Source organism: Sus scrofa, chromosome 2 (genome assembly GCF_000003025.6).
Source record: "Sus scrofa isolate TJ Tabasco breed Duroc chromosome 2, Sscrofa11.1, whole genome shotgun sequence".
Classification (NCBI taxonomy): domain Eukaryota; kingdom Metazoa; phylum Chordata; class Mammalia; order Artiodactyla; family Suidae; genus Sus; species Sus scrofa.
The window spans coordinates 16,086,823-16,105,649 of record NC_010444.4 but is presented as its reverse complement, the minus strand read 5'-3'; the positions used below and the strand labels follow the sequence as shown (position 1 = coordinate 16,105,649).

The 18,827-nt window shown below is 46.6% G+C and overlaps 1 protein-coding gene across 10 annotated transcripts in view; it reads right to left on the bottom strand.

Annotated features, from left to right (window-relative positions):
* AMBRA1 (autophagy and beclin 1 regulator 1) overlaps positions 1-18,827 on the bottom strand; it is a 183,729-nt gene that overhangs the window by 13,433 nt on the left and 151,469 nt on the right. For all 10 annotated transcript variants that reach the window (XM_021085242.1, XM_021085241.1, XM_021085245.1 and 7 more), the window contains 2 exons: positions 18,667-18,821; positions 4,315-4,454 (listed from right to left, as the gene is read on the bottom strand). In XM_021085242.1, coding sequence (XP_020940901.1) covers positions 4,315-4,454; positions 18,667-18,821 — 295 coding nt within the window. The remainder of the gene's footprint in view (positions 1-4,314; positions 4,455-18,666; positions 18,822-18,827) is intronic.

Below are 18,827 nucleotides of genomic sequence, written 5' to 3'. Positions count from 1 at the left end.
TAGTCTTAGGGAGGATGAATGAATCACCTCTGTTTGCTCTAGGTTCTTTCTGGAAGCTAGACAAACACGCAGAGGGATAAAGAAGAATGGGAAGGCCCATCAGGGTCAGGCTTTTCAAACAGACTTCCACTTAGCGCCTGGCTTCCTTCAGCAGCCCCTGTGAGCTGTGCTTCAGGGCTTGGCTCAACAGCCCTTGGGGCTCCCTGCAGACAGCTAAGAGCTGGCCTGGCTTCCTTGGTGCCACAAGATTCTTACACAGAACTCTGGGTCTGAATGTCCCAACTTCTAGGGAACATGCCCTTTGAGAACATTCTCCTTTCATCTATCAGTGATGTGGCTGCAGAGGCTTGGGCCACACAGCTCTCTCCTTGGAAGGAAGGACCGTTTCCAAGAAGACTGGCGCTACCCCCATCATCTCTGTGTCGTGAGAAAGAGTTGGCACCTGGATCTCATGGGTCAGCCTGAGAGATGCAGTCTCTGCGGCTCTCCTTTTGATTCAGAGGTATGCCTGTTCCTGGCTTGGTTAGTGATGGCTTGATTACAACCACTGTGTACAGAGGGGACAGAGCTAGAGCCTTGTCAGGTGTCCCACACTCAGCCAAAGGGCTAGACACCCCATGATCCCAGCCTACTTGTCTTCTGACATGAGTCTCTGAATGGCCTTCTGAGCTGCCACTGAGAAGCAGGGGTCTTCCTAGCAATACCTGCCTGCACACACCATGCCCCTCCCCCCAACTGTAGGGCTGATCCATGAAGCCAGAAATGGGCAAGCACCCCTTGACGTCAGTCTGGTACTTCATGCCCACTGTGGTTATTGGTAGGGGTACTAGCTGGGCTGGCGGGCAGCCAGAGGCACAGCCGCAGCTTGGAAGGAGCGGCAGGTTGAGGAGCAAAGCAAAGGAGAAAGAAGCAACCTCACCGCTAGGCAGGGTGGGTGACGGGGTATTAGCCACTGTAAGGGCTTTGAATAGGAGCCATGGCCACTGGCCTGTCTCCTCACCTGTGCTAAGAATTTCTGTGCCTGGAGAGATGGAGTGTTTCCTCGGGTCTTTTTCTACTGTCAAGTGGGGTTTTAGTACCATTAAGAGATGCCCAAGGAGCCTTTTACCTCTGTCTTTGTGTTTTTAGAGAGTGCCAAGGCTAAGACAGTGGAGGAGAAATCAAGAACAGGATTGAGGAGTTCCCTGGGGGCCTAGCAGTTAAGGATCTGGCATTGTCACTGCTGTGGCATGGGCTCCATCCTTGGCCCAGGAATGTCTGTATGCCTTGGGCGCAGCCAAAAAAAGCCAACAACAACAACAACAACAAAAAACAGGATTAAAAGCACAAGATGTGGTTCAGTTGCCTGTGCTTGAGACAAAGGCAGACAACCACCTGTTCCGGAGGGAGGGCTGTAATCTTGGCCCAGCTGGCTGGCTGGCTGGCTGGCTTGTGTGCCCTTGGGAACGGGTGTGCCAGGAAGGTGCGTCACACAGCGCCAGGCAGCAGGCAACAACCGAGCTTCTACTCCCCTATTTTTTGTTCTCCTCATTCTAGGCCAGAGACCAATCACAGACTGTTCAAAAGCTGTAAATGTTCTCACTCATCCTCTCTCATTTCCCACTGCATTGATCACCTGACCTGCTTAAACGCCTCACATGATCTAGAGCAGCATTCCTCACCTGAGGTCTTAAGAGAGTTACAAAATTATACGTGTGTTCTTGTGGTGTATTTTTCTGTGGAAGAGAGTGTGTTGCTTTCACCAGAATTCTAAGGGGGCTTTTGATTGAAAAAGGTTAAGAATCAGCTATAGGAAAGAGCTCTGGATCAGAAAGTTAGAAGGCCTCATTCTGGCATTGATCGGCTGGGAGGCCTTGGGTAAGTCTTAACTTACTTACCTGGATAGTCTTCACAGTATTTCCTGCCTAAGTACAGAAATGAAGATGACTGAGAGCTGGAAAAACTTTGAACAACATGGGATAAAGTCATGTCCTCTTAATTTATGTGGTACCCTTCAATACCGGCCCTGAGGTATGGGGCATTTGCCAACATGACCTAAGAAATCAGGAGAAATGGCAGCACCAGAAAGGTAGGCTCAATTAGCTCTCTCTCAGTCCAACACAACCTGGTCCATGATGGGGTGCTGTTTGCTGTGTCAAACACTAGTGCTATCTTGTCGTGGAAGAGACTTGAGTTCCTGGTGGGTAAGAGAGCTCCCCAGGCATCCCAAGATGGCTCCGGCCTGCTGAGACTCTGGATGCTGAAGACAACATATGGGGAGAAAAGAGAGGCCAAAGCCAGCTTCATGTTTGGCTGAGGAGTCTGTGACTCACACCAAGTATGTAGGCTGGGGTTTCAGATATAAAAGCCTTTGTGGGGCCATGACAAACAGGGAATCGAGATGCTGCCTCTGTAAGAGCAGACTGCTTTTGCAGGGGAGGGGGCTGGCTGTCTGGCTGGGACAAAGGTTAGTAGCTGGAGCCACAAACAAGGCAACAGTGCTAAGGAAGGACGTCTTGGAGGAACAGGGGAAGAAAGGCCTAGAAATAGAGTGTTGGTAAGAGTGAGAAAAAAAATTTTTTTTTTCTTTTTAAGGCCGCGCCTTCGGCACATGGAGGTTCCCAGGCTAGGGGTCAAATCGGAGCCGAAGACACTGGCCTATACCACAGCCACAGCTGCACCAGATCTGAGCTGAGTCTGCACACTACACCACACCACAGCCTATGGCAACACCGGATCCTCAACCCACTGAGCAAGGCCAGGGATTGAACCTGCGTCCTCACGGATACTAGTCAGGTTCGTTACTGCTGAGCCATGATGGGAACTCCTGGTAAAATTATGATACAGAATTAACTTCCAGTTTTGGAGAAGATGTCTGATTCCTCTTATGAATTCCCACGAGAAAACAGAGTTAAGATAATCAGTCTAATGTGCTTTGGGGAAAAAGAAACAGTGCAAGGCAGACGGATCCTAGGACTAAGGACAGGCCAAGGGGAGGGCAGTTACAGAGATCTAGTGCCCGGGCTAACAGAGGCGCAGTCGTGAAAGAGGCAGGCTGTGTTCTGGAAAGGGACAAGGAACCAGTGAGAGGAGCCTGAGGAGAGCGTGGTTGGGAGAACCCAGCAGCAGTCTCCCAGCTCCAAGAGCAGTGTGACTAGGTCAGGCTCAGACAGCAGCCTCCCTTTGGAAGGGGCTCTGAAAATTCAAGGTGGAATGAAGAGCTGCCCTTAGAACCAGGTTTTCTTTCTCTCGGGCAGCCAACTCACCCCAGCTGACAAGGACTCAATTAACAGTCACCTACCAGTCCACAAGAACTGACCCAAATACATACTTCAGAAAAAATCACCAAGGGTCCTATCAAAAGGCAACAGGGACACTCCCAAGAGCCAGAGACCGAATCAGACCAGTCATACTGTGCGCACTCTGTGATCTGCAGAATACCCCCAGAGAAGACTCTGCAGCAAGTGAAGGACAGCATGAGGACGGCCTGGAGGCCGAAGTGGCACTTAGTCAGCTGGAACCCTGCAGTGGCCCACACAGCAATCAGCCTGATCTGCACTGAAGCACAGAGTGTCACACTCCCCACCTGGCTGGGTGTGGAAATTGATGACAGGCCTGGCTGACTCCCGGGGTCTTGAGTGAAAGGATGCTCACACAGACCTCTCTCCTCCAAAAAGCCAGAGGAAGGGGAAGGGGTGTCATCAGGACTCAAGGCAGAAATGCTGTGGTTCCCTGCCTTCTCCCACCCCCTACTTCAAGACCAGTTAATAACCATTTTGATTTTAAATTGAGCTTTTCAATCTGCCTTCACTATTATGAGCCAGAGCCCCAAGCAGAAAGGAAAACAGGCAGGACACAGACATAGCCAGGCTGTTAGAGATCAGTGGTTTGACAAATTAGGGCTTTAACAATACTCTATGTCCAACTTTATTTCTTAAATTAATGTCTATGGCATTTACACAAACCCAAGACCACCTGTGGAATTTTTCAAAAGGGGTTTAGAGCAGAATCTTTGATATCTATGCTTTGGCCTGCAGGGACACTTAACTATCACTAGGAAACCAGAGAACAAGAGAAAACAAAGAAAAAAAATACTGCCTTCAATTTAATCACACATAATAACCACACCAGTCTTTTGAAGATTTCTGAAACGGAGAGCTAACCTTACCATCCCTAAGGTGAAAAGGACCCTTTAAGGAGTGACGCTGAGAACGGGGCAGGCCCTGGCAGGATTCAGATTTTTCATCCAGAAGACCCACCTCACCAGCCAGAGCCACAGGTGAATGCTGAGGACCCCCTGCACCCCCACCCTGCCGGCCCCTCCCAGCCACTCACTCTGGTCGGCAGATCACCAGGTCTCCCTTGTTGGTACCATAGGCCAGTCCGAGCCCCGGCTCGGGCAGCCACCGGGCAGAATTGATGCTGACATGTCTCCGTTGGTCAGCAGGCATGGGGTAAAGGACGTTGAAAACTCTCTGGGTTGGGGAGAAAGAGGGAAGAAAAGAGAATGGGGGGAGAAACAATTTGTTACCAAGAATAACAAAATCCAGGAAGAAACAAAGTGCCTTCTACCGCCTGAAGCAAGTCACTCACAGGAAGGCGAGGAGACGGTGGGGGGTGGGGGCGTGGGATGATTCTTAACATATATTTGTGGGAGTTCCAGTCGTGGCTCAGTGGTTAATGAATCCGACTAGGAACTATGAGGTTGCGGGTTCAATCCCTGGCCTCGCTCAGCGGGTTAAGGATCCGGCATTGCCGTGAGCTGTGGTGTAGGTTGCAGATGCGGCTCCGATCCCACATTGTTGTGGCTCTAGTGTAGGCCAGCGGCTGCAGCTCTGATTAGACCCCTAGCCTGGGAACCTCCATATGCCTCGGGTGCGGCCCTATAAAGACAAACAACAACAACAACAAAACATATATTTGAGATCTTGGGGAAGTACAGGGGAGGGTGGGCCCCTCTTACTTGAGGTGAAGGACCCTGTCGGGGGATACCAGGGGTACACTTAGATTTTTGCGCAGGAGGGTTCACTGTGCTCCCCTCAGCCTTTAACATTTCTCACTTCATGGCTTTGAAGGTAACCCCCTGGAAAGCCCCAGGCAGAGCCTAGCACACCAGGAGGGACTGCCCTGCACTTCCCTCTGTCCAAACAAACCAGTGAGAGCCACGCACCACTGGTAGTCCTGTTACCATGGAAATCACAGCGCTGTCACTGCAACGGGGAACTGAAGGTGACAGGGGGGTGGGAGGGGGTGCTAACATCACAGAATATTCTTAATTTATCTAATTAAAAGCAATGTTAAAATTGCTATTGTTAAGGAAACCTAAAAAGTGCAGTAAGATGTAGGAAGCAGGGCAGAGGGGAATCTGCACACACAGGTACCCGGTTTCTTTCTAGCTTATACACATTATCATTAAACAGGTCATTTCCATTTCTCAAAGGGAGTCTCCTTTTATTAGTCCACATCTTTCCAAAGCGAGTATTTTCTCAGGGGGCAGCTCAGCTGTGTCTCAGGTGGGATGAAGGTGATGTCTGGCTATTGACCTACACAATGTTCCAGAAGCAACTTTAGTCAGAGACAGGGGCAGGGCAGTAGAAGAATGAAGGACATACTTTAAGAGTTAGAAAGACCTAGGGTTTGAGTCCCGATGTCACCGCATAACAACTTCGCAGATCTCTGTTTTAAAGGAGACAGCACCATCACTCAGAGTGGGGGAGATTAAAATCAATAGTGGATATAAAATCCCCGGTGCAGTGCAAGCTCATAAATGGTAACTGTTGTTACCATTACCAGGAACCTGCATCTGGGGCTTCAAAACACATCAGCAGGGCCTATGAAAATGACATAAGGCCAAGAATCTATAAACTGAGGTTTCAGTAAATACAATGTTTTCTCTTTTAACCTCTTCGAGATTCATAAAATAGAGATGAACTTCATCTGCCTTTACCTGTCCCAAAAGGTTGATGGAAGAGGAAAAAAAAATGAGAGAATGAGAGCATGATTTAGAAATAAACATCAAAAAATGAATTTAGGGCAATATAATAATAACTATTTTTCAGATTATCCTAACGAGAGACATCGTCCCACCCCACCCCCAAAGGAAAATATTGAGCTAAGGGTCCACACTATTTACAGAAATCAAGTGATGGGGGGCTGTGCATTTGGGGACATCTGTTCATGTGCCTTGGGTACCGCACTGACAGCCCTTTCCCGGGACAGCTGCTAGATTGCAGAGGACAGCAGCTCACTGGAATGCCGCATATCCAGAGGATCCTGCTATAAAAATTCTCTGGCTTTTGTGGTGCTGAGGAACGTGTCTGGGCAGCTAATGGCACGGTGCCGAAACCGCCCTGCTAGGGTCCTGAGGTCGAATGGTCTGTTACAGATATGGAGCTGGTCTGGTCTGAGGCACAACAGTGCCCTCCCTGTGGCTGCTGCTACATTAAGAACCATCTATGCCCCCCCAGCTGACTCCACTCCAAATGTAGGAACTCACCAGGGCTCCTTAAATATCTGGTCTGAGGAGACTACCGAAAAAGAGCCAGATGGAGTTGATGAGTTTCTAAACTAGTCATCTAGAACACGGTTGCCTAACCTTTGGATAATCTCTTCCTTGCATATACATATCTGGCAGGAGCCTGGAACAATTCATGGCTACTCCTCTTCACCAGCCTCCCTGACTGACTGTCCGCACAGATGGCGATTCAGCCTTTTCCCTTTTGCACCTAATCGGCTCTTTCCCTTCAAATCAGGGGATGGATGTGGTGCCTTCACCCTTTCTCCCAGAGGTTTTCACTGTTCTAGAAGATCATCGATGGCTTCTTCCAACTTACAGGCTGTCTGGTTAAATACGACTTGGGATACACACTAAAAGGACAAAGTGGTTATGATCAATCGTGGATGGGATTACTGAATCTGTTTAATTTTCCTTCTCCCACAAGTCAGATGATGTAAGTGGAAATACACCCACCAAAGTTCAGGAGGGATGTGTGCTAATTTCAGAGGGCTGGATGAAGGGAGCCTCTTTCTTCCCCTGTGGCAGCTCTAATGGGCCTCACAGAAGTCTCCCCTAAAATCCTAATGAGTCATAATTGTAGGCAATGGGGCAGAGGGGCCAGAGAAAGTGGTGTTGCAAAAAGGAGGATAATAGGATTAGTGAACCAAATGCTTTAAGGTTGTGAATGTTTTGAGCAGGGTCGAATAAGAAAAAGAAAATTCTTTTCTTGAAATGTTCCAGACCAGGAGAGAAGCAAACAAGCCTCTCACGTGTCAGAAACTTACCCTTTTATAGTCTGTTTCTGCAGAGGGATTAAGAAGCAAATACGATCAATTTGCTTCTAAGTACAGGAACTTGCTTTAGGGACAAAACCCTCAAGAGGCCAGTATGATGGGTGACCCAGCTTAGATGAGACAAGGTCAGAGTGCTTGGAGACAAGTAATTAAAGGCTGAGACCCCTAGACCTTGCTGCAGAGATATTCACAACCTCCATGGCTCTAGGAGTCACGGGGCATTGATTTGTCCTCTGGCTATGGCAGCAAACTGCCCTCCCCCATACCCCTAATACTTAAACAGTGCTGAAAGGGCAGCTCCCAAGAGCCCATCTTCTCCAATGGTTGGGTATTAGGCTAAATCCTGCTTGGTGGCAGGAAGCCAGAAAATGCCACGTGAAGATCAGCAGCCTCCAGAATTCCTGATAAGCATTTGCTTGCTTATCATCCTTCAATGTGGGGGTGGGAAGGAGGGAGATGAGGGCAAAAAGATGAGGATGGCATGAGAGCACTGAGGATGCAGGGTGGGCAGGAATCGCAGATTTACAGATCCTGAGAGGTCATCTGATCCAACACTCCTCATTTCACACATGCCTGAGACTAAAGGACCCTAGAGGAAGGAGAATCTGGCCTCTTTCGAAAACCACCCAGAGGTGTAGTTTCCATTCCTTCCTCTGGCTGGAGTTTTAACAGCTCTTAAAGTACTTCACGGAAGGGGAACTTCTCCTTACAATTAGCTCCAGAGACAAGAGAATAATATCTGGGCAACAAGTTCCCCAGTGCTGACAGATGGTTAGGTAGCTCTGGCTGCTCCCAAACCATTTACAACTTTTGGCCATCACTCTTTCCAACCCAGTGACTGGCTGATCTGTGTGAGTCTGCTCACAGATTTCAACCCAGGCTGGCTCCAGCCCTGTAAACCTGAAGTTCATCAGCACTGAAAAGAAAGAAGATCCGAGACAGTGTAGAGGAAGCTCTGGCCTTTGTTTTGAGGCACCCCAAATATCTCAGGTAAAGTCTTCCTTAACACAAATCAGGTGCCCTGACGCTCCTCATCGGATGTTAAGGACAGAGCCAAGGGGGCTGCCAAAAAGTCCCTTCTCTCTGACAAAAGTGACACCTTATGAAGCTACAACACCAGATCCCATTATACTGGAGGAGGATTATCAGGACCTGGGGACCTTTTGTGGGGCTGGATACAAAACTCAGCTACTGATTCATGTTTGCAAAGTTCTGGTTTCAACCCATCTTGGCTGCAGCCATTCCCTGGTCTATGACAAATGTTGACAGAAACCCCCTCCCCAAGCAGGCTCTTCTCATTTCAGTCTAACATCTGTGAAGGGAATTGGAATCATTAAGCTAGAAGGAACAAATCTTTTAGAGTCAGTGCAGTCTCGGCACATCACCAGGAAATGAGTCAGGTCACCAAGATCTTCGTAGTTCTAAGGGAGGGGGAGAAGATAATGACTCCTCCATTTCTAGGGTCCACGACAATCTTCTGTAGCATTTGCCCCTCCATCCCTCAAACTCTCTGGCTAATAGGAAGTAGGAGCAAAAGAAAATAGTTCCCAGATCAAAACTAAAGGGGTCTTGTTTCTTGTTCAAACAGATAGGAAAAGAATGAGAGGCAGCCAGAGGAGCTCAGTGGGAAACCTTCCTTTCCATCCTTTTAAAATTTAGAGGAAATAAAATTTAGAGGAAAAATGCATGGCTGCCCCCAACAAGATGCTTTCTTTTCTACTGCATGTCAATAAAGATCAGACCATTAGTCCGAGCAGCAAACTGCACTGCTCAGATCAGCCTAGATAAGAAGCTAAAAGAAAACAACAACAATAACAAAACTGGTGGTTTTCTTGTTTGTATTTGGGAATCTAATCATCTGTAAAGCCGGAATCTTGCCACAGTGGCAAGAGATCAAGTGCAGTCGGCAGATCTCTGTTTTAACTAAGACAGTGGAAGCTGGTTGGGAGAAGGAGCAACTCAACACCTAGGCTGAAGGGCCATGAGAGAAAGCGAAAGCCAAAGGGGCTTTGAGGAAGAAAGGAGCTGTGAGCAGGAGAAGTGCCTTCTGGGTAATGATGGGAGTCAAGGGAGGCTTTAAGCTTTCTGAGAGGGTTACTAGAGAACTTACTTTCTGGGAAGGGGGAAAAAAAAATCAATAAAAAGCAGATGCTAAGAGACAGTTGACCTTTCCATTGGAAATGGGTGGCTATACCCCTTGTCACAGGCTGAGAAACATACAATATGCAAAGCAGGCAGGCAGAGAGATACTGCGGTCATCTTTACTTTCTTTTAGGCTGTGGATTTGCTCAGATTCATGAATTATTGGAGGTTCCTCATTCTTAGGAAAATCTGATTGTTTTTCAGAAACGTAAATTTCTTTTATTGTCTCCCAGCCTTCTTTATATTCTACTTTGGGGTTTAGAACTCATAGAATGTTGATTTTCAAATGGTTATTTATTTATTTATTTATTTAGTCTTTTTGCTATTTCTTTGGGCCGCTCCCACGGCATATGGAGGTTCCCAGGCTAGGGGTCGAATCAGAGCTGTAGCCGCTGGCCTACGCCAGAGCCACAGCAACGCGGGATCCGAGCCGCGTCTGCGACCTACACCACAGCTCACGGCAACGCCAGATCCTTAACCCACTGAGCAAGGCCAGGGACCGAATCCGCAACCTCATGGTTCCTAGTCGGATTCGTTAACCACTGCGTCATGACAGGAACTCCTCAAATGGTTATTTAAAAAAAAAAAATCAGGAGTTCCTGCTGTGGCACAGCTGGTTAATGATCCAGGGTTGTCCCTGTGGCAGCTCAAGTTGTTGCTGAGCTGTGAGTTCAATCTCCATCCCAGTGCAGTGGGTTAAGGATCTAGCGTTGCCACAGCTGTGGCTCAGATTCAATCCCAGGAACTTCCATATGCCATGGGTATGGCCAGAAAAAAAAAAAAAAAAAAAAACCCACAACAATGCAAATCAGGAGGTCCCTAGTGGCTCAGCAGGCTAAGGACGTGGCACTGTCACAACTGTGGCTTGGGTTGCTGCTGTGGCAAAGGTTTGATCCCCAGCCCAGGAACTTTTGCATGCTGCTGTTGCGCTCAAAGAAAAAACCTCAAATAACCCTCTCATCCCACCAAAATCAGAATTTCAAGTCATTTTTCTCTTTATTCAGTTGAAACAGGAACAAATCTACCTAGATCACCCTGTTCAAATCAAAGCTTCCACAACAGAAAAGAAAAGCAAGCAGTTACTCTTCTTAACTTTCGGAAATTTGTTGGCTGCTATTGATAGGCTACAGACTCAAGGTCATTTCCAGCCAATCTCCTATGATATGTTGAGACCCATAGGCTTTGTCTTACTCCACCTGTTCCTTTTTTTTTTTTTTTCCTTTTCCTTTTTGCCATTTCTTGGGCTGCTCCCGCAGCATATGGAGGTTCCCAGGCTAGGGGTCGAATCAGAGCTGTAGCCAACAGCCTACGCCAGAGCCACAGCAACACGGGATCTGAACCACATCTGTGACCTACACCACAGCTCACGGCCACACCGGATCCTTAACCCACTGAGCAAGGCCAGGGATTGAACCCACAACCTCATGGTTCCTAGTTGGATTCGTTAACCACTGAGCCACAAAGGGAACTCCCCACCTGTTCCTTTTGAAGAGATCCCAAGGACCCTCAGAGAATAAGAATTTTAGTTTTAATCAGCTTAATGCTTTCCAAAGGCCACCTCTGGCCATTAGGGTTGAAGCACAGAGATTACTTCAGCTGAGGGAGCTATTCCTGAGCTAAATAAAACACCAAGGCACTCAATGTGCCTGGAAATCCCAGAAGTTAAAATAATTACTTCCTCCTATACTCACACCTCTGTGCATAGCACAAGTTCCTGAACTTTCTCAGCTTTCTCAGTCTCAAAGGAAATGACCAAATGAGTAGATATTCAGCTCAGGTAAGGGAATCTTTCAACGTACTGCAATACATTCATATATTTCAGGTGAGCCATATATTTTGAAAGAAGTTCAGGACAAGAGTTATATTAAAATACTTTCAGCTTCTACAAATGCAAAAGTTTACTAATTCTTAAAAAACAGAATGTTTTGTCTTTCACTTTTGAAACATCCACTGGGAATTTATCATGTCTCAGAACTGGGACTCCAACCCTGAGAAACTCACTGATATTGGGCAGAATTGGACATGAGCAAGACATTCTGTTTTCATAAGAAATTATGTCTAATACTTACGTTCAATTACCATTAACTGAGGCACATGCTAGGCGCACTGATGGTGCTGAGGAGCAAGGGGTCTGCTCATGTAAGTGTAGGAAACACACCGCACCCAAGATTTCTACACAACACACACTCCCAGAATGAATGCCAAGTGCCTCCTGTGTGCCAAACACTGTGAAGGCTGGGGATGCAGCAGTGAAAAGCCAGTCAGTCATTGAGTCTCTATGCACCCAGAGGGCAGGGACCAGATCCATTTTGTTCACTGCACTGACAGACCTAGCATAGTACCCGGCCCAGGATAGGGGCTCAGTAAAACTTTGTTGAATGAAGAGAGAATAAAATGCAGCATAGGCTGAACTCCACTAAGAAGCCATGGAGGAAAGAAACCATCAAAGTCGGAGAAATCTGTCGTGGAAAAATTTGCCTAAACTAATGGCTTTGATTGCAGCTCTAATGTTATTTTTAATTTTTTATCTTGCCCCTCCCTTCTCTGACAAATCGCATCAGAGACACCCCTGACTTCTCCCATACCCCTCCCCCCTTTCCACAACGTGCTAAAGAAAGGAACTTTTTGAGGATAGATGCTTTGTACCACATCTCAGAAGTCAACTTTAAGATAATTGCAGCGGAAGCAGCTTTTAATCAACTGACAAGCAGCTTTAAGAAAATTAATGAGGACAAAAATCTTAGGAAGGAGTAAATCATTTCTGACAACAAAGCTGTCTCTCTTTTATCCCAAACTCCCCTTGAAGAAATAGTACCCTTCCAGGGTACAAAAATAAAATATCTTTATTTTTGGTTTTTGCCACTCCCAAGGCCAGACAAGATTAAGAAGCTCAGTTCCTTTAGATTTCTGGAGAATACGCTGGACTGAATTAGAGTTCTTAGTCACTTTTGAAAATCAAACTTTTAGAATCTAGAGAAGTACAGATGACTGGATTTTATCCCAAGCTAAAAATTCAGGGCAAGGAGGAAGTCACAGGAAAGATTATACTTTAAAGAATGGAGCCAGGTCAGGCCAAAAGAGCCTGTGCATGTTAGTTACGTAATGCTGGTCAGTGCGGAGGGCGCTGGATACCCATCCTGATCCAGGGTTTAAGCTACAATTTAGATATGACTAACCTGATACCAAGCCTTTTCTGTGGTTCATTTTAATGAACTTACAATAATAATCAGTCATCGCTAGGCTGTTCTGTGAAGATGACTATGAGATGGTATGAAATAAAGAAAGTCAACTAATGTTTATAACTCGGGTGACACTAAGATATCCATTAATGGGTATCATAGCGATATCTTCCATCCAAGAATAACAGTGAATTGAATGTTGGAAAAAGGAACTCAAGAACTACTCCTTCAGATGGGGAAGGTCCTGGAGAGAAAGATAAAGACATGGCTTCACTCTTTAAGCCTAAGAATCTCTGTATTCTATAGCATGTAGGCAAACAGGCATGGGCTCCCAGTTAAGAGCTTGGGTAAAGTCAAATGTGGGCAGATAAGAATTTAGTTAGATTTGGGAAAAGGTCCCACAGGACCTTAAAGTATCATCACTAGGATGTTAGTGTGATCCAGAAACACCGAGGACAGGAGGCACCCATTAATTTCTCAACTTCCTGAAAGTATCTGAAAGAACTGGTTAAAGAAGCCATAGAAATAAACCAGATGAGGTTCCAGAGACAGTAAGAGACAAGGTGAGAGCTCATAAGAAAAGGACAAAGCTATACTGACAGGTGAGGATTAACTAGAATCCCCAGGCAGTCAGTGATTGGTTCTCAGTCTTGACTCAGCATGCAGACTCATCTAGAGGGCTTGGTAAAAATAAGGATGGCTGGCTGGGCCCTACCCCCAGAGTTTCTGATTCAGTAGGTCTGGGATGGGGCTGAGAATCTGCATTTCTATTAAATTCCCTGGTGATGCTGACATAGTCCCCATGGTCCTGGGGAATACACACTGAGAACTACTGCCTAGTTAGATATGAGTAGGTGGAAGGTATTAAAAAAAACTGCTGGAGTACCCTGATGGCTCAGTGGGATAAGGATCTGACACTGCCACTGCTGTGGCTTAGGTTGCTGCTGTGGCACAGGTTCGATCTCTGGCATGGGAACTTCTGCATACCATGGATGCAGCCAGAAAAAAGAAAAAAAAAAAAAATCTGCTTCCCCTCCTGCTACCTAGGACCTCTGAGGATGAAGGGGATGCATATCTTTAGAGCTAGAAGAAGAAGGTACACAGAGGGACAGCCTATTGCTAAAGAGCAGGGGGCAGGGAGACAGGGGAAAAAAAAGAGAGGAAGAGGGGGGAGAAGAAGGGGGAGGAAGGGGGCAGGATCTCTTTCCAACACCCCTTCCAAACTAACAATCCTGCCTGGGTAACAGCCGCTCAATCCTCGAATTCAGTTTTACCTGCACAGCCACAAAGAAAAAGCTTTCAATAAAATTGACCCTTAAGTATTTGAGGCTTTGCCTCAACGAGCATAATGCTGTTCCACAGAGAAAAGGAAAGTCCAACTGCTTTCTGTCCTAGGCTTCTTCTTCCACTCAAGTCCCTTGTCCCTCACTTCTGCCCAAAAAAAGATCAGGGATAAAAGCAAACCAGCACTGGTGAGATTCAAGCAACCAGCGCCTCTAGGATCTGAAAGGATTATTCAATGAAGATTCTTTTCAGTTCTTACTAAACTACTCATACGCCTACAACCCTCACCTGTTGGGGGGGGGGTCTATGCATCTGGGAGAAAGAACACACACCTGTTATTCCTGGATGGACATTGCTAACTCTATTCTTGCTTTCTAGATCAAATTGCCCTAGCATTGCCTCCCCACCCCCTCCCTTGCTGTTGCTGACTTTTGCCCTCATTCCTAGGTAAAAGAGTACGCACTACTCAACAAACTAGAAGGATAGTTTGGAATATGACTATTTCTGGTTTCGTTAGTAATTTTGTATTCATGTTATTATACTTTCATTTGGTTACAACCAAAGTTATTACAGTGTGCAAGTTGCCAGTATTTTAGAAAATTAATTGCAGTTTTCTGTTACAATATTGTGCCTTATTCCAATTAGAAAATGAAAGCAGAGAGGGAATACAGGCAGTTTAGTGTTTTGAGAATTCAGCAAAGCTTCAGCTCAGCAATCTTTAAATGCCTAATTTAAAAACGAAACAGGGAGTTCCCCTCATGGTGTAGTGGAAATGAATCCAACTAGCATCCATGAGGATGTAGGTTCGATCCCTGGCCTTGCTCAGTGGGTCAGCTACCCGGCGTTGCTGTGAGCTGTGGTGTAGGTCGCCGATGTGGCTCCAATCCCCCCTGTTGCTGTGGCTGTGGCATAGCCTGGCAGCTGTAGTTCCGATTCAGCCCCTAGCCTGGGAACTTCCATATGTCCTGGGTGTGGCCCTAAACAAACAACAAACCCAGAAATTAACAACAACAAAAAAGCCCTACTGACTCAGGTGTGAGGGTGAGGACGTCAGATAGCAAAGGAGACTCTGAGGCATTACACAGCAGCAAATCCACCCTGGAGGAGCCTCAAATGGACAGCGGGAAGGGGGAGATAAAATGTGTGTCCAGTCTTATTTTCCCTTATTTGTCAATCATACTAAAAGTGAGAAGACAAAGCCTAGCGTCAGCAGAGAAGGGAAATATCTGAAGACCTTAGATCCTAGAAATAAGGATAAAAGTTAAACTCAACCTGGGAAGAAAAGAATTCAGCACATAGAGATATTCAAAGGAGAACCCTGGAAAGCAACAACGGCTGAGAAAAGATGGGAAGTGAAGCAGAGACAGCCAAAAACCTAAAAGTTTGATAGAAAACAGAACATAAACACCACTGTGCCTGCAATAAATTAGCAAAGGATCAAAGCACCACACAAAAAACCATAACAAGAAGTAAACCTGAGACTGCATCTCTGCCTTGCTGAAGAGGCTGAGGGCAGAAACCTAAAATGAAGAAAGTGGTCATTAAAAACAGAAGTTCTCAAACTCAAGTGCATATCAGAATCACCTGGAAAGCTTGTTTTACAAATACAAATACCTGGGCCTCTTCCGATCCCATTTTTATTCTGTTTTTAGGTCTGAAGTGGAGTTTGTATTTTAACATTCTAATGCAGGTTGTTCAGGGAGCAGTTTGAGAGGCACTGACCCAGAGGTCTGAAGCACTGTTTAGAATAAGTGCACCAAGGCTAAGAGCAATCAGCAATTCATTTGCACAAGAGTTTTCATATGGGATTGTGTAAGAGATCATCTCTTGGGGTGAGATGTTACTTAGTGGGAATTAAAATAAGTCGATGCTCTGGAGGATGTTCTCTTGGGAACGTCTGTTGGCCCAACAACGTCACCTCTCTAAACATTCCCACTGTGAATTCCAAGAGGTACCAGCACAGAGAAGCGGGGTTCTGGGTAGAGAAGCTCTAAGACGGGCCCAGTACCCGCAAATACATGCCTTCGAGGACAGAGCTTGACATTACAGATGCAGACACCCACCAATACTTACTTGTGCCAACAGGGAGATGCTCTACTGTCCCATTAAACCCTTGTTCCCTGTTCTCAGACAAAAATGCACTTCTTGCCTTAAACATGGGTGGAGCACAGCTATCCAAAAAAGCTGGCGTCTTCCCTTCCACCAATGACTGAATTCAGGGACATGTGCTGAGTGCTTTGGTGCCTTTGGACATAAGGGGCAACCAAGACCTGGAAAACCAGAAACCTTTCTATAGCACGGGGGTTTATCGTGTGGACACAGGGTGAGCAAAACCTTGTTGAGAAAGATGCCTGGGTCCTGCCTCTTGTGTGAGAGAAACACTTTCCATACGGGAGCTTTCTAGTTACTTCAGCACTCTCTCCTAGGTGGCAGATGGTGGCTATTGAGAATCAAAAGCCCCTCGCTGGGAGGCCTGAGAAGCAGCTCTTGTCATGAGGCAGGCAGCAGCTGGCTAGGTGCCTTGAGACCCTACATATCGACAGCAGACTCCTCCAACTGCACTTCCTGAGCTGCTGGCCCCATACATGACAGCATCTTGGCTTCTGCCCTGGAGCTGTTTGCCTTCAGCCAGATGTTTCTGGCTACTTATGGAAAAGAGGGTGGAGGACTGGCAGACTGTGCCCAAAAGCTAGGCAGGGGCCCTGGCTTATGAAAGAGGCTGGAGATGTCCATTAGTGTTGCCGAAATCAGATCCCATCTCTTAATGGTTAGAAACAATCATTCCAGGAGTTCCCGTCATGGCGCAGTAGAAACGAATCCAACTAGGAACCATGAGGTTGCTGGTTCAATCCCTGGCCTCACTCATTGGGTTAAGGATCCAGCGTTGCTGTGGCTGTGGTGTAGACCAGAAGATGTAGCTCTGATTCGACCGCTAGCCTGGGAACCTCCATATGCCACGGGTGTGGCTAAAAAGACAAAAAAAAGAAAAAGAAAATGAAAAAGAAAGAAAGAAACAATCATTCCACAATTAGGCAGGGAGGATTAGAAGAACAGCAAGGACCAACATTCCAGGTGGTGAGTAGTAGATACCAGGTAATTTCACCATCCAAATCTGCTTAAGATAAGACTATTTAAGCTAAAATTCACCTTCCATCCTCATTTATGTAGTTAAGAAAACAGACTTGATGAACTTTCCACAAAGTCCTCTCCCAGTCACTCAGTTTCAGGTATTTCCAGTCATACAGAATTCAAGAATCAGAACTCTTCTGTCGTTACAGTGTCAAGAGCGAAGAATGCCTTGTTTGTACCCTTTCAGAGGCAATGGTGGGACATGATGTCACCCATAACTGGTTCCGCTAGTTACCACCTGGAAATGATAAGGATGCTTTTCTCAAGATTCCCTTTCATTCACTCAGCTGCTCCTAAATACCAGGTTTCTCATTAGGTACTTGGACTCCATAAAGATGAAACAGTCAGTCTCTACCCTCAAAGAGCTCACAGTCCAAGAGAGGAGAATAGAATGGGAATAAACAACTGCAGTTTGGTGGGTTGAGTGTTAACACAGGGAGTGCACTAGGTACAGGAGCGGCACAAGGAGGGAGTGATCAATTCTGTTTAGGAAGATCCCACAGCTTGTAGGCAGCTGGAGTTCAGGGAGAAGGTACCCCAGGTAAAGGCACACTGGCAAGAGAGAGCCTTTTTAAATTCAAGGGGCCTGCAAAACGGCCCAAAAGAGTTGAACAGGGGGTCCCTGTTGGAGACAGGAGGGAGAAGAGGCTGGAGACACCACACCTTGTCACCCACATTTTATCGCTTTGTAAGCAATGGGTCCTAGATTTAGTTTTTTTTTTTTTTTTTTCTTTAAAACAAATGCTTCACATTCCAGGCTGAATTCAACAAGCATCTATATGTGTAGCACTAAATGAGGGGCCGTTGGGGATATGCCCCTAGGGAGCTTACACTGAACCAAACTGGGCGGCTTCAACACCACTCAACTAGAGAAAACACACATCAACGTATAAATAAGCACATACAACTACTAATGGAAGGACACAAGTGCTAAGGGAATTCACAGGTTCTTAGCTTGAGACAAAGCTTAAATACCATTTAATTAGAGAACTGTCCAAATGCTCAACGCCCCTTGACAAAGCCCAGCTAAATGAGCCCCCATGGGATGTGAGAAGCTCAGTCAGAAACTGGACCGGTTGAGTCCAGGAGCTCACAACCCCACGAGGTCCAGGAGGCTCCCCCCACCGCCTCCCCAGGAGGCTTTTACGGCAATACAAGAGAGGACACATTCAGACAAGAAAGGATCCTAAATAGAACCCTTCTCTGCTACTGAAACAGGACAGTGAAGAGCGCGGCAGCTGCCCAAAGTCCTCATCATCCATTACGATCACGACCTCCAGAAAAGAACATTTTCATATATTATCCATCCCTTCTTATAGCGTGCTTCCTCAAAAAATTTTTTAAAAATAAGCATAAATATTTATTGGGTTCTGCACCTATCTCTAGACTAAAGGCCACATGTCGAGGTAAGGAAGTATTCAATTTGGTCTTTATCCAGGGATTGTTTCAGGCTTCTGGGGACCCAGCTTATGATCTAGGGTACAAGAAAGCCCCGCCTTTTAACACTCCAGAGCTTTCAAAAGTGAGGCTTGCTGGTCCTGGATGGGCTGGATTCGAGTCTTTCTGGCTCCTTATGGTCCTGGCTAGAAGAGCACACCCTTGTCCTGCATCACCCTGCCTACAAGAGCTGCCATACAGCGGAGCCACGAGCAATGGCACTCACCCGCATGGAGGTCTCGCCACCATGGGCCTGCTGCAGCCTGAAGACCTGGGCCACCATGTGCTCCGTGGAGGGATGCAGCAGGATCCTCCGTGAGGCCAAGCCCACCATCACATATCGACCCATCGGGGACAGGCTCACCGAAATGGCATTGGGACCTGAGG